Source organism: Mytilus edulis, chromosome 3 (genome assembly GCF_963676685.1).
Source record: "Mytilus edulis chromosome 3, xbMytEdul2.2, whole genome shotgun sequence".
Taxonomy (NCBI): Eukaryota; Metazoa; Mollusca; class Bivalvia; order Mytilida; family Mytilidae; genus Mytilus; species Mytilus edulis.
In genome coordinates, this window is record NC_092346.1 from 103152271 (window position 1) to 103164945 (window position 12675).

General features: G+C 30.6%; 1 protein-coding gene across 1 annotated transcript in view; it reads left to right on the top strand.

The window, feature by feature from the left end:
• The window catches only part of LOC139514694 (inositol 1,4,5-trisphosphate-gated calcium channel ITPR3-like), a 127544-nt gene that overhangs the window by 45970 nt on the left and 68899 nt on the right, over positions 1–12675 (top strand). Inside the window, exons 18-29 of the mRNA XM_071304200.1 lie at positions 885–1014; positions 1751–1873; positions 2273–2380; positions 2671–2781; positions 2998–3069; positions 4098–4230; positions 4660–4745; positions 7083–7283; positions 10479–10610; positions 10930–11062; positions 12166–12259; positions 12447–12501. Of these exons, the coding sequence (XP_071160301.1) occupies positions 885–1014; positions 1751–1873; positions 2273–2380; positions 2671–2781; positions 2998–3069; positions 4098–4230; positions 4660–4745; positions 7083–7283; positions 10479–10610; positions 10930–11062; positions 12166–12259; positions 12447–12501 (1378 nt within the window). The remainder of the gene's footprint in view (positions 1–884; positions 1015–1750; positions 1874–2272; positions 2381–2670; positions 2782–2997; positions 3070–4097; positions 4231–4659; positions 4746–7082; positions 7284–10478; positions 10611–10929; positions 11063–12165; positions 12260–12446; positions 12502–12675) is intronic.

Consider the following 12675-nt stretch of genomic DNA (forward strand, 5'->3'; position numbering starts at 1 on the left):
CATAAACTTAAAGGGACATTGACCTCATGTTTAACTTCAATGAACATGGTTTAAAAGAAGGAAATACTTTTCAGAGTTGTCTAGAATTTATAGGCCCAGGAAAAATCATTTATATCAAGACTAGTAGAAGGGGGCATTTATTTATTTGGTCCTTTTGTGTCTGTCCTGTATGAAAGTTTCGATTTATTATAGTTTACCGTAAAGTTTAGGTCTCATTAACTTGAAAATCCTGTACATTAGAATGTTAACTTTTAAAAACATATGCAAAGTTGGGATTTTGACCTAGATTTCTTGATTCACTGAACATGGAAATATAACAGTGCAAGTAGGGCATACATATGGTTTAATGGACAAGTTGCATTTGAAGGACCATATAGAGCTATTTTTGGATAATAAATAAGGATATTTCTATATGTTTATGATCAATGTTGATCTATTTTATCGTTTCAGTCATTTAACAAGGATATTTGTGGAAGCATATGATGTAATGTTGATCTATTTTATCGTTTTAGTCATTTAACAAGGATATTTGTGGAGGCATATGATGTAATGTTGATCTATTTTATCGTTTCAGTCATTTAACAAGGATATTTGTGGAAGCATATGATGTAATGTTGATCTGTTTTATCGTTTTAATCATTTAACAAGGATATTTGTGGAAGCATATGATGTAATGTTGATCTATTTTATCGTTTCAGTCATTTAACAAGGATATTTGTGGAAGCATATGATGTAATGTTGATCTGTTTTATCATTTTAATCATTTAACAAGGATATTTGTGGAAGCATATGATGTAATGTTGATCTATTTTATCGTTTCAGTCATTTAACAAGGATATTTGTGGAAGCATATGATGTAATGTTGATCTATTTTATCGTTTCAGTCATTTAACAAGGATATTTGTGGAAGCATATGATGTATTGTATACCTACTTGAAGGGAGATAGTAGAAAGAATGAACTGTATATTGCCAAGTACATTGACTTCTTCCTATCACAGTTTGAGTACAAAGAGGTAAGCTTAATGTGTGATATCTTGTAAATGCTGTTCAGTCACACTTTCTTGTGAAAATGCATTGAGTAATGTTAAAAAAATGCTGATTTCCTTGTTCCCATGTTTCTTAGAAAAACCAAACATAGGTATACTTGAGATATAAGTTTAGAAGGCAAAAAAAATGTTTGAGAGCATTAAAACAAAAAGGATCTTATGATTTACACCAGTCATGTTGGGGGCCCTTTATAGCTTGCTGTTCTGTGTGAGCCAAGACTCTGTGTTGAAGGCAGCTGGTCTTTTACATATAATTGTTAACTTTTTACACATTGTTACTTGGATGGACAGTTGTCTCATTGGTACTCATGCCACATCTTCTTATTAATATAAACTGTACAGCAGAACCTCTGTAATGTCAGTTTTGACTGAGGTTGCAATCTTTTTCTCTAGTACAAGCTAACATGGATATCTTGAGTTTATTCTAATGTTATGTTTCTACTCGACATGCCATTTAAAACTGTTTAATAAAAAGGCATGTTTAAAATGAAATGGAAACAGTTATCTGATACTAAATATCAACCTAAAATGATCTGCAGGTCACAATAATATTGTGTTCTCAATGTACAGTAATTTGTAAATGACTTGAAAAAAATTCAGAGGAATTTGTGTAACAATGTAACAAGATTTTATAAGAAATCTTAAGGCAGTGAATAATTTTCAGACAAGACCTTATGTTATATTGAATAAATATTTTTTGTAGGGAATGATTGGATTAAACTCTGCACACATGGTGATGGAGTTAATTAAAGACAACAGAAAAATTGTTGACAGAATCACAACAGAACATATTGACAAGTTTGTGGAATTGTTACGGAGAGACAAGGTATTTAAGAGTTTAGGATGAATTGCCATGCAATCTCTTGAAAGAAGATTTTACACATGTTATAAATGATTTGTTTTTAAATTAACTGATATTTATTTCAAGTACTTGTGAATTTCCCCAAACTTTTCATACCATTTATACTTATAATGTATTTTATAACGATAGGATGTTAAGTAAATGTAACTTTTAAAATATTACTCTTAAACCTCTGTTTTCACATAATTTATATGAAGAGTACATCCAATAAGATTTATTCTAGTTTTTTTGTTTAATACCATCTTTGTATCAATTGCAATCTGTTTATATCATCCTAGAACCTGAAGACTGATAGCTTTATACACCTATTATTGAAAAACACGGAAATTTACATTTTCATGAGTTGTTTGATTTCTTTTTCAGAATTACAGATATTTAGATTTACTGAAGGTTTTATGTGTTTGTGATGGTGTTTCTATAGCAGATAATCAAAAATACATCACAGAAGTTTGGCTGATGAAAGGCAATAGGGTAAGAGGAAAAACATTGTTTGTTTTTGTGGCCTTTGGCTGGCTTTTTTACTCTTAGGTCAGATTGTTGTCTCTTTGACACATTCCCAATTTCCATTCTCAATTTTATGATACATCTTGTGTTAATTGAAAATGTAAACATTACATTTCTTTAATAGCATGTAACTTATATTTATTTTATTTTGTCGATATTTGAAAACTGAGTTTGCAACAATGAACCAAAATTGGTAATTACCTGCAAGATATTCCATGAAAAATATTTTTGATTTTAAAAATTGTTTTTGTTTGTAGAACTGTGTGTTTTACACAGATTTAGGACAGAAAATTGGTAAAGAGAAAGGAGTTGTATATGTGTCTACTACTACTGGACGTACCTGGATGGAGCTATCTAAATTTGCACAGGTACGTTGTTCATTACTTTGACCGAAGAATGATTTCAATTATTGCCATCAATTTCAATAAAATTAAACACATGAAAAATCTTATGTAGGTGTTTATATCTTTCACAATTTGTTTAAAATTTATAAATAAGTAAAATTTTCTTTCTTACCCTATATGATTTTTTGTTGACTTTTTACGTTTTTCTAGAAAGTAATGTTTTAACTTTTTTATTTTCAGAAGTCAAGTAACGATGATGAGTTGTATCTATTTTTAGAACACCAGTTGGAACTGTTTGGATATCTTTGCAATGTATGTATTCTGTTGGTCCATGCTACAATGAAATATATTATGTAAAAACTTGAAAAACATATCACATTAACTGAAAAACACATACTAAAGCTTAGAATAAGTTGGCACTTGGAAGTTTGATGAAAAAAGATAGGACAAAACCACTTGATCTACACAGAAAGTATTGAAAAGTGTCATTGGTTTTATTGCCTTTGTTGTTGTGGAGGGAAGGCAATGACTATATGCATCATCATCAATAGACCTTATCACTATTTTGGTATCAGTCAAATAAGTTACTTCATACAACAATCTCTTTTGCATTTCAAGGTAAGACATTTTATCTTATGACGTTGAATTTTCCAGGAACATCTTTGAGGGCCAGTAATTGAACACAAATAGTGATAGGGTATATGATTTGTTTAGTACATGTTGAAGTTTGTGATTAGGTCAGTTTGAAGGGAACAAGTCATTCAGTAGTATTAGAATTTGCACATCTCATATCCATGAAGATTATTTGTCCCCAATCGGTCGTGGTGGCTTATTTTGACTAATTAAAATTTTCAAACATCACATGTTAATGCTTATACGTTGATCAGTTTAATAAAAATCACTTATGATAAGTCAATGGTATTGGGTATGCAATTGTAAAAGCATAGGTATTTCTCATTTCCATGGAAACTATTTGTCCCTGCACCTTCAGACATGATTTAATTTTCAATGATTTGCATAATTTTAATTTTTTTTTACAGTATTGCCATTTTTAAAAATTTTAAAGTTTTAATTATACTATCAAAATTATATTCAGGCCATTAATATGTTTCTGTGTCAACAATTTAGTTTGAAGTCATAATGTAAGAACAATACATAGTAAGGTTCTCTGATTATGTAAAAGCTTGGTGGCAATACTACAAATAACAGACACATCTCAAGCCTAAATGTGTTAAGCATGCATCAATCAATCAAGTCATTGTATGAACTTAAGTGATTAATGAAATAATGATAATAAGAAAATTATTACATTGTTAACATGTATTTGTTTCTGACTTTAGGGCCAGAATGACTTTTCGATCAAAGTTATAACACAAGAGCTGAACTATTTGACATGGGATGAAGCCTTTACATGCGTTAGTGATGATCGCCTTCCTGATGAACTGAGGGCTCAGTATTGTGATCTTATTATCAGTAAGTCCTTTATAAGTTCTTACTTTAATCTATGCAGAGCACATCCTATCACTTAGCAACAATGAACCCTGACCCACATAAAACTCTACCAATAAATAAATCTTAACCTGTAAGTACAGGGACTTCAAAAGTCAAAGTCCAAATTTAAGTTTGACTGCTATGGTGATTCATTGTATTAAAGATATGATATATTGATAGAAAACAAAAGAAACATTAGATATCAAGTTAGCGATCAGTATTTACAAACCTAAAAGAAAGAGATCTTGAAAAACAGTGTTCAGAAAAAATATAGATTCAGGATTATAATCCCAATTCCTATCAAACAAGGGAAGTTATTCAAAAATAAGTCTTTGTAGATAATAATACAAAAATCTAACAGTTTTCAAGTTAGATAATAAAAGTGAAGATACAATTTCTGTTTACTTTCAGCTATGTTTGTTAATGTTGGTGACAATCACTCTGTGATAGACAGGGTGAAATTGACGTACAATTACGATGAAATTGACGACATAGAGGTAAGCTTTTGCATTAATGTTGATGTATGGCTTCTCATTTCACCAAAAAATTGGGATTTTATTGCTATGTTTTTATTTGCTTAATGATTGGAAAGATTAACTTGAGTTTTGTGGGCATTTAAAACTTGTTTAATCCTACGACATTTAACCATGTGTTGTTCTTTGTTAAAAGTCATTGGCTGAGTACCAGTTCTTTTTATGGAGGACTTTAGTGTTGATGGTGGATATGGTCTTTGTACTATCTAGTAATTTTATGCTATATTGCAATCACGTTGTCCGTATTGTCACTTTTATCTTGGAATTACTGAACCAAATGACTTTATATTTGGCTAGTCAGTGGTGAGTTGTAATGTGAGTGCACTGTTGTACAACTACTACCTGTTTGCAGATACTTTTGAATATGTTAAATGAACTTAAATTTTTCATCACTCTTTTCTCAAATACTACTGTACATTAAGTCTTTAGCAGCTTGATAGTGAATGAGTTGTTATATGTGAAATTCCCTTACATTTCTTGTTTGAGATACTTTGAATTTTGTGATATGTTGAATGTACTTGAAACTTTTCGTCACACTTTTCTCTAGTACTACATAACAGTAGGACTTTATATTTATCAGCCTCTAAGGGATGACTAGTATTGTATAAGCATTTTCTGGATACATTAGACACTTGCATCCTGTTAACCGATACTTTGAACTGCAAGTGAAGATATGCTTAGCAAGACATTGCATACATTCTTGTTTATGATAAATGTTGTCCCTTTTATTGATTGTTTTTGGCTTCACATTCCTCACATGATGTTGATTGTTAATCTGCGTTCTTGTTTTGACTTTCATTTTGTTTTTTGATGCTGTTTGGCAATATTCTTTGGTTGGGCTCCACATAGTTTATGATGCTTATTTGTACATTCCAGTAAACAATGATTTATATTAAACATGTACTGGGATTTAATTTGTTTTCACATTGTATTATTTGTTTGGCTTCACATTGTACTACTTGATAAGCAACACACTCCAGTAAGCTATATTTTAATTTCTCTTGTCTTCACATTGCACAAATAGTTTGGAGAAACACTGATGATGTGTTTTGGGATTTTATTTGTCTTTACATAGTGAATAACTTGTATAGCTTCACATTACAGTAAACACTGATGTGTATTGGGATTTTATTTGTCTTTACATAGTGCATAACTTGTATGGGTTCACATTATAGTAAACACTGATGTGTATTGGGATTTTTTTTGTCTTCACATAGTAAACTTGTTTGGCTTCACATTACAGTAAACACTGATGATGTGTATTGGGATTTTATTTGTCTTCACATAGTACATAACTTGTTTGGCTTCACAGTAAAGTAAACACTGATGTATATTGGGATTTTATTTGTTTTCACATAGTACAATAACTTGTATGGCTTCACATTACAGTAAACACTGATGTGTATTGGGATTTTATTTGTCTTCACATAGTACATAACTTGTTTGGCTTCACATTACAGTAAACAATGATGATGTGTATTGGGATTTTTTTTGTTTTCACAAAGAATATAACTTGTTTGGCTTCACAGTAAAGTAAACACTGATGTATATTGGGATTTTATTTGTTTTCACATAGTGCATAACTTGTATAGCTTCACATTACAGTAAACACTGATGTGTTTTGGGATTTTATTTGTCTTCACATAGTACATAACTTGTATGGCTTCACATTACAGTAAACACTGATGTGTATTGGAATTTCATTTGTCTTCACATAGTACATAACTTTAATGGCTTCATAGTAAAGTAAACACTGATGTATATTGGAATTTTATTTGTCTTCACATAGTACAATAACTTGTATGGCTTCACATTACAGTAAACACTGATGTGTATTGGGACTTTATTTGTTTTCACAAAGAATATAACTTGTTTGGCTTCACAGTAAAGTAAACACTGATGTGTATTGGGATTTCATTTGTTTTCACAAAGAATATAACTTGTTTGGCTTCACAGTAAAGTAAACACTGATGTATATTGGGATTTTATTTGTCTTCACATAGTACATAACTTGTTTGGCTTCACAGTAAAGTAAACACTGATGTGTATTGGAATTTCATTTGTCTTCACATAGTACATAACTTGTTTGGCTTCACATTCCAGTTATTGGTGCTCCTCCATGTTCCTTGATACTAATTTGTGTCACTAAATTGTTATGATTTATACGATGCTTTGTGAATAAAAATTATTTTCTACAAGTTTTCATTTGTGTAATCTGGAATTGGAGCAACATAAAACAGGAAGTCATGTTATTATTGAGGATTAAAACAATATTATGAAAATGAGTATCCTGAATTTCAGGGTAAACAGATTGATCGCAAGTCTTTGCCAATAGTGAAAGTTGTGTTTGATGAATATCCAGAGAAAAATCCAGAAGCTTTTGAAAGAATGTTAAATGGAAACTACACACCTGATACTTTAATGCAAGGAAGCTCTGCATCTTGTAGAGTTTCTAGACTTTCAAATAATGAAATGTCTAGATGTCAGTCACGTACAAGAAAGGTGATATTCCTTGTCATGATTGGCACATAGTTTGAAAATAATCCACAACTTCTCCACAAATTTACTAAGCATTTTATTTTTATATCCTTTGACAGTTGCATGTTATTTTTCCAGTTTGATAACCCATTGTTCTTGTTTCTAGAATCATTAAAACCAGGTTTTAATTATATTTATGAAAAGACATTTATAAAATGATGAGATTTGGTTTTAAGCTGTTTGTTTTAACACGAATGCTTCATGATATTATTGAATGACCTACATTTAGGTGATAACTGTACTGTGTTTAAAGCTCAGACAGCATCAATTGGTGATTTGATGGTTGCAAATTAAGTTTACTGACGATGTAGTGGAGCCATAAAGGGGTATTTGTGACCATCAAATCACCAATTGATTCCATCGAAGCTTACAATACTGTACTGTAGTCTTCTTTCTAAACTGAAACTGATAGAAAACCGTGTCAAATTATACATTAAAAATCTTGACATGGTTGCTTAACAAAATTTTGCAGTTTGAAGTTCTATTAGTACTGGTGTTTGATTCTTACTCTTATTCTTATTCCAACTAGAGACCAAATGAGGTAAAAGGTCATAACTTTTATTTTGGAACATGTTACATTTTAGCTATTTAAAGATATTAAAAAGTCTAGGAAAGAAGATCAATTGCAGACGTAAACTTAGGGATTTCAGATTTATTTATTTGTATATGTGATGTTTGTGACAATCTCAATGAATCCAGGAAGATTATGATGTTATCTTTAAACAGGAAAGAAACATTTTTTCACATTGTTGAAGGCAGTACAGTGACCTTAAGTTGTTAATTTCTGTTTCAATTGGTCTCTTTTGGAGTTGTCTCATTGGCACTCATACCACATCCTCTTTTAAAATAAAATGGGTCATTCTATGATAACATGAGGTGAACATTTTGTTGATTAATTCTTATAATATGAATTATGTTGATTTGTTTGTTACTAATCCCTCTAATATGTTTTGTGTTGATTTTATTAACAGTTTAAGCCAAGACAACAGGTAAGACTGCTGTTGTAGATCTATCTTGTATATAAATGGAGATCTTTAATTCACAGATGACTCTAATATACATTTGCACTCACATGAAATCATCTTTTTCCTTTTGAAAATAAATTACTCTATCAACCCATTGAAATAATTACAAGTGTACATGTTAATTTTCTACACAATTTTTATAAATGTATTTCCATGAGAAAAAAAAAGAGTTTTATTTTTAGAATTGTCCTACTGTTTTATTATCCTTATGTGTTTCCCAATTCTCTATACTCTCTTTTAACGAATACTCTGATAAACTTTAAATTGCTTTTATCTATATATATATAATTGTGTGAGGAGTCTGGTTTAAATAAATATAACACAGTTGCATTGTTTTATTTTAATTATAAGAAAACCTTTGAGTTAATAGAATTATGACAAATTTAGTTTAGTTTTGTTCAGTAAACATACTTGAATATTTCTGTTCAACAAATAATGTGTTGTAGGGAAATTTAGTTAAATGTTTTGCTTTTTATATGAAATTTTAAGAAACTTGAACCACATAGTAGTTGAAATAAATGTTTCAATAATAAAACAATGCAATTTACATAGTTAATATTTTTGACATAAATGTTTTTGTAAAATATTAAGTATTGTTATTCAGGCACCACAACTCACACGTGTAAGAACCACTTTGGATGGAAAGGTAGAAGGTTTAGCTTAAAAGCTTAATTACTTCCCCTGACTAACAAATGTCTAGATACTAAATTCTATTTAGCTTCATTTTCAGGTTATAATTAGATACTGATTGAACTTTCTGCATGAATATTTTTCTTTTCAATTAGCAATGTCATTGCTTCTATATAATTTTACAGATTTCATATATACACTTAAGTTTTACTAACAAGAATTATAGATATACCATGACAGATGATGCAACTAAAACTTCCACTTGCTTTTAAACATATAAAGAAAATCAAGTTAGCAAAATATAACTAAACATTAAGACATTAACTTTATCAACCCAAGGAGGTCTTCTGTTCCTTACTACTGTTCAAACTTTTCTGTATAACTGAAGATTAAATGAAAGAGTTAGAGGCAGTTAGGATTGTGTTTGGCTCCCAATTTCAAGTCCAATATTTCAAAATGAAAGGTGTTTTTTCCCCCAACTTTTGTAATGACCTGTTGACATTAACACCTGGACAAAAAAAGGCCAAAAATAAAAAACAAATGGAAAATTTTCTATCTTTAAACATGCAATTCTATTTTCCCCTCATACACATTTATCATAGCTTGAAATAAAATCCAATTTAGTAATTTTATTCTAAAAAAATAAAGTTTAAGATAATCTTGGGGGTGTGAGAAAACTTCAACAAAACTCTCTCAATTTTGAACCTCATTTTTCTCGAAAAAAAACAAACCAAGCACAGTAACATGTGTATTATTTTGTGATTTTCTTAATCTCAATCTACTACATTTCTATAGCAACACTAAAAAGATTTTAAATTGAAATTGTTTCAACCCCTCTTCAATACTGCTGTGAAATTTTAGATAGTAATAAGGGTCATAATAAGGCCTTATTGAACCTATTCCTTCATTATTACTTCTGATGTTAAAGTTCACTAAAAAATAGTTTGTCTTCCTTGGGTAGAAGTTTATAAAAATAATACCATCTAATTTTACTTATTCTTTCGTCAAATTAAGACATTAAAAATATATACTAGTATTGTGTGTGTAATTTAATTTTATTAAAATTAATGAAAACAAGCATTTATTACACATGCATATGTATGAAAAGTTATAGAATTTAAGTATATTACTCATGTCAAAGTATTACAATTGACAAAATGCATAAACATAAAAATATAAAAGTATGAGAGCAAAATTCAGTTAAAAATCAAACTTATAACTCGATGACAAAAAAGTATACAAAGACAAACAATGGTCAAATCAACGCTATAATGTTTCAAAGTATAACTCACTAAAGGAAATTATTTAATGTAGCATATTTAACACATTTCTGATTATTCTGAAATTATTTCATGATTGTGTAAAATTGACAAATTATAACTATTTCCTTAAACAATTGTACCAATTAGATTTTTCAGTCTAATCAATACTTTGTTATGCACATGGATTGCTTCATTTGTATTAAAATATAATTCTCTATAATATTATTACCCTGACTTTACAGGATCTGGCTGATCTGAGCCATTCCATTACATCAAAGTATTTTCCAACATTGAGTGAATGGATTGCTAAATTCCTTGGACAGAACAGTGATATGACAGCTTCAGAGATTGGTAACAACAAACTTGTCAAACAGGTAGGCATTACTAAAACTATGACCAATAGAATCATTGATAGCTTCAGAGATTGGTAACAACAAACTTGTCAAACAGGTAGACATTACTAAAACTATGACCAATAGAAACATTGATAGCTTCAGAGATTGGTAACAACAAACTTGTCAAACAGGTAGGCATTACTAAAACTATGACCAGTAGAAATATTGTATATATTCTAAAGTTATACATGTATGTGAATTCTTTCAAGCAGACCAAGAAAAGTTTTCTTGAATATAAACTTGGTATAAAAATATGACATTAAACAAAGGACATTTTAATCATTTGTTTCTTTTACAGGTATTAAGACTGGTACACTTTCTTGTGGCTTTTGGATTCTACCAGTCTACAGAAGATATAATGACCTTGTTAGAGCCAATGATGGGTTTGATTGATGGCAGAAATGACAAACCATATCCAGTTATACCTCCAGGTAAACACTATATGTAGGGTATCTACAAACCATATCCAGTTATACCTCCAGGTAAACACTATATGTAGGGTATCTACAAACCATATCCAGTTATACCTCCAGGTAAACACTATATGTAGGGTATCTACAAACCATATCCAGTAATACCTCCAGGTAAACACTATATGTAGGGTATCTACAAACCATATCCAGTAATACCTCCAGGTAAACATGTAGGGTATCTACAAACCATATCCAGTTATACCTCCAGGTAAACACTATATGTAGGGTATCTACAAACCATACCCAGTAATACCTCCAGGTAAACACTATATGTAGGGTATCTACAAACCATACCCAGTAATACCTCCAGGTAAACACTATATGTAGGGTATCTACAAACCATACCCAGTAATACCTCCAGGTAAACACTTAAAGCAAGGCAAGACGATAGGGTAATATCATATCTATCTGTTAAACCTCCTTGTTCAAACTTTAAGTGAGGAACTGACAATAGGTTAACTTCCAACCTGTCAGTAATACCTTCAGGTCAAAACTTAAAGCGAGGAACTGACAATAGGGTCACAAAAAACCTGTCAGTAATACCTTCAGATCAAAGCTTAAAGTGAGGAACTGACAATAGGTTAACTTCCAACCTGTCAGTAATACCTTCAGGTCAAAACTTAAAGCGAGGAACTGACAATAGGGTCACAAAAAACCTGTCAGTAATACCTTCAGATCAAAGCTTAAAGTGAGGAACTGACAATAGGTTAACTTCCAACCTGTCAGTAATACCTTCAGGTCAAAACTTAAAGCGAGGAACTGACGATAGGGTCACAAAAAACCTGTCAGTAATACCTTCAGATCAAAGCTTAAAGTGAGGAACTGACAATAGGTTAACTTCCAACCTGTCAGTAATACCTTCAGGTCAAAACTTAAAGCGAGGAACTGACGATAGGGTCACAAAAAACCTGTCAGCAACACCTTCAGATCAAAGCTTAAAGTGAGATACAAGGATGGGGTAACAACAAACCTCCAAATACATATAGAATCATAATGTATTTTATAGTTAAGATAATCAAAGGAGGATAAAGGAAAGTTATGAGCTTCTCTTTTTTATTCAGGCAAAGAAGGAGAAGAGGTGTTGAAAAACTTCAGACTTAATGAGAGATACCATCCAAGTCAAGAAACACAGGCTGTTGTAGATGCCAAATGCCAGTAAGTACAAAGTAATGGTTCGGTGTGGGAACAAGTTTCTGAATTTTTGTAAGTCATGTTAGCCAGTAAATCTATAATTCTAAAAATTTTAACAACAAAGGTTAGTGCATTTACATGAATTATACTGCAGTGTTTGTTACATGATTGTGAAAAATAGTTTTTACTTATTTATAAATTATATTTTCAGGGCTCTCGAAGTACTGGACCTTTTCTTCAATTTCATCTTCAATGTCAGATTAGAGGTAAGTTTTTATAGTTTCTTGTGCCATAAAACATACACAATTACAGTAGCAAATAAACTTGTGTTAATAATTTAAGAATCAGTTCTGTTTACATCAAAATAAACCAACCCTTTTTTATACTCCTCAATTGTGAATTATTCTGTTGTTATTGAGATTAAATTTGAATTGTTCATT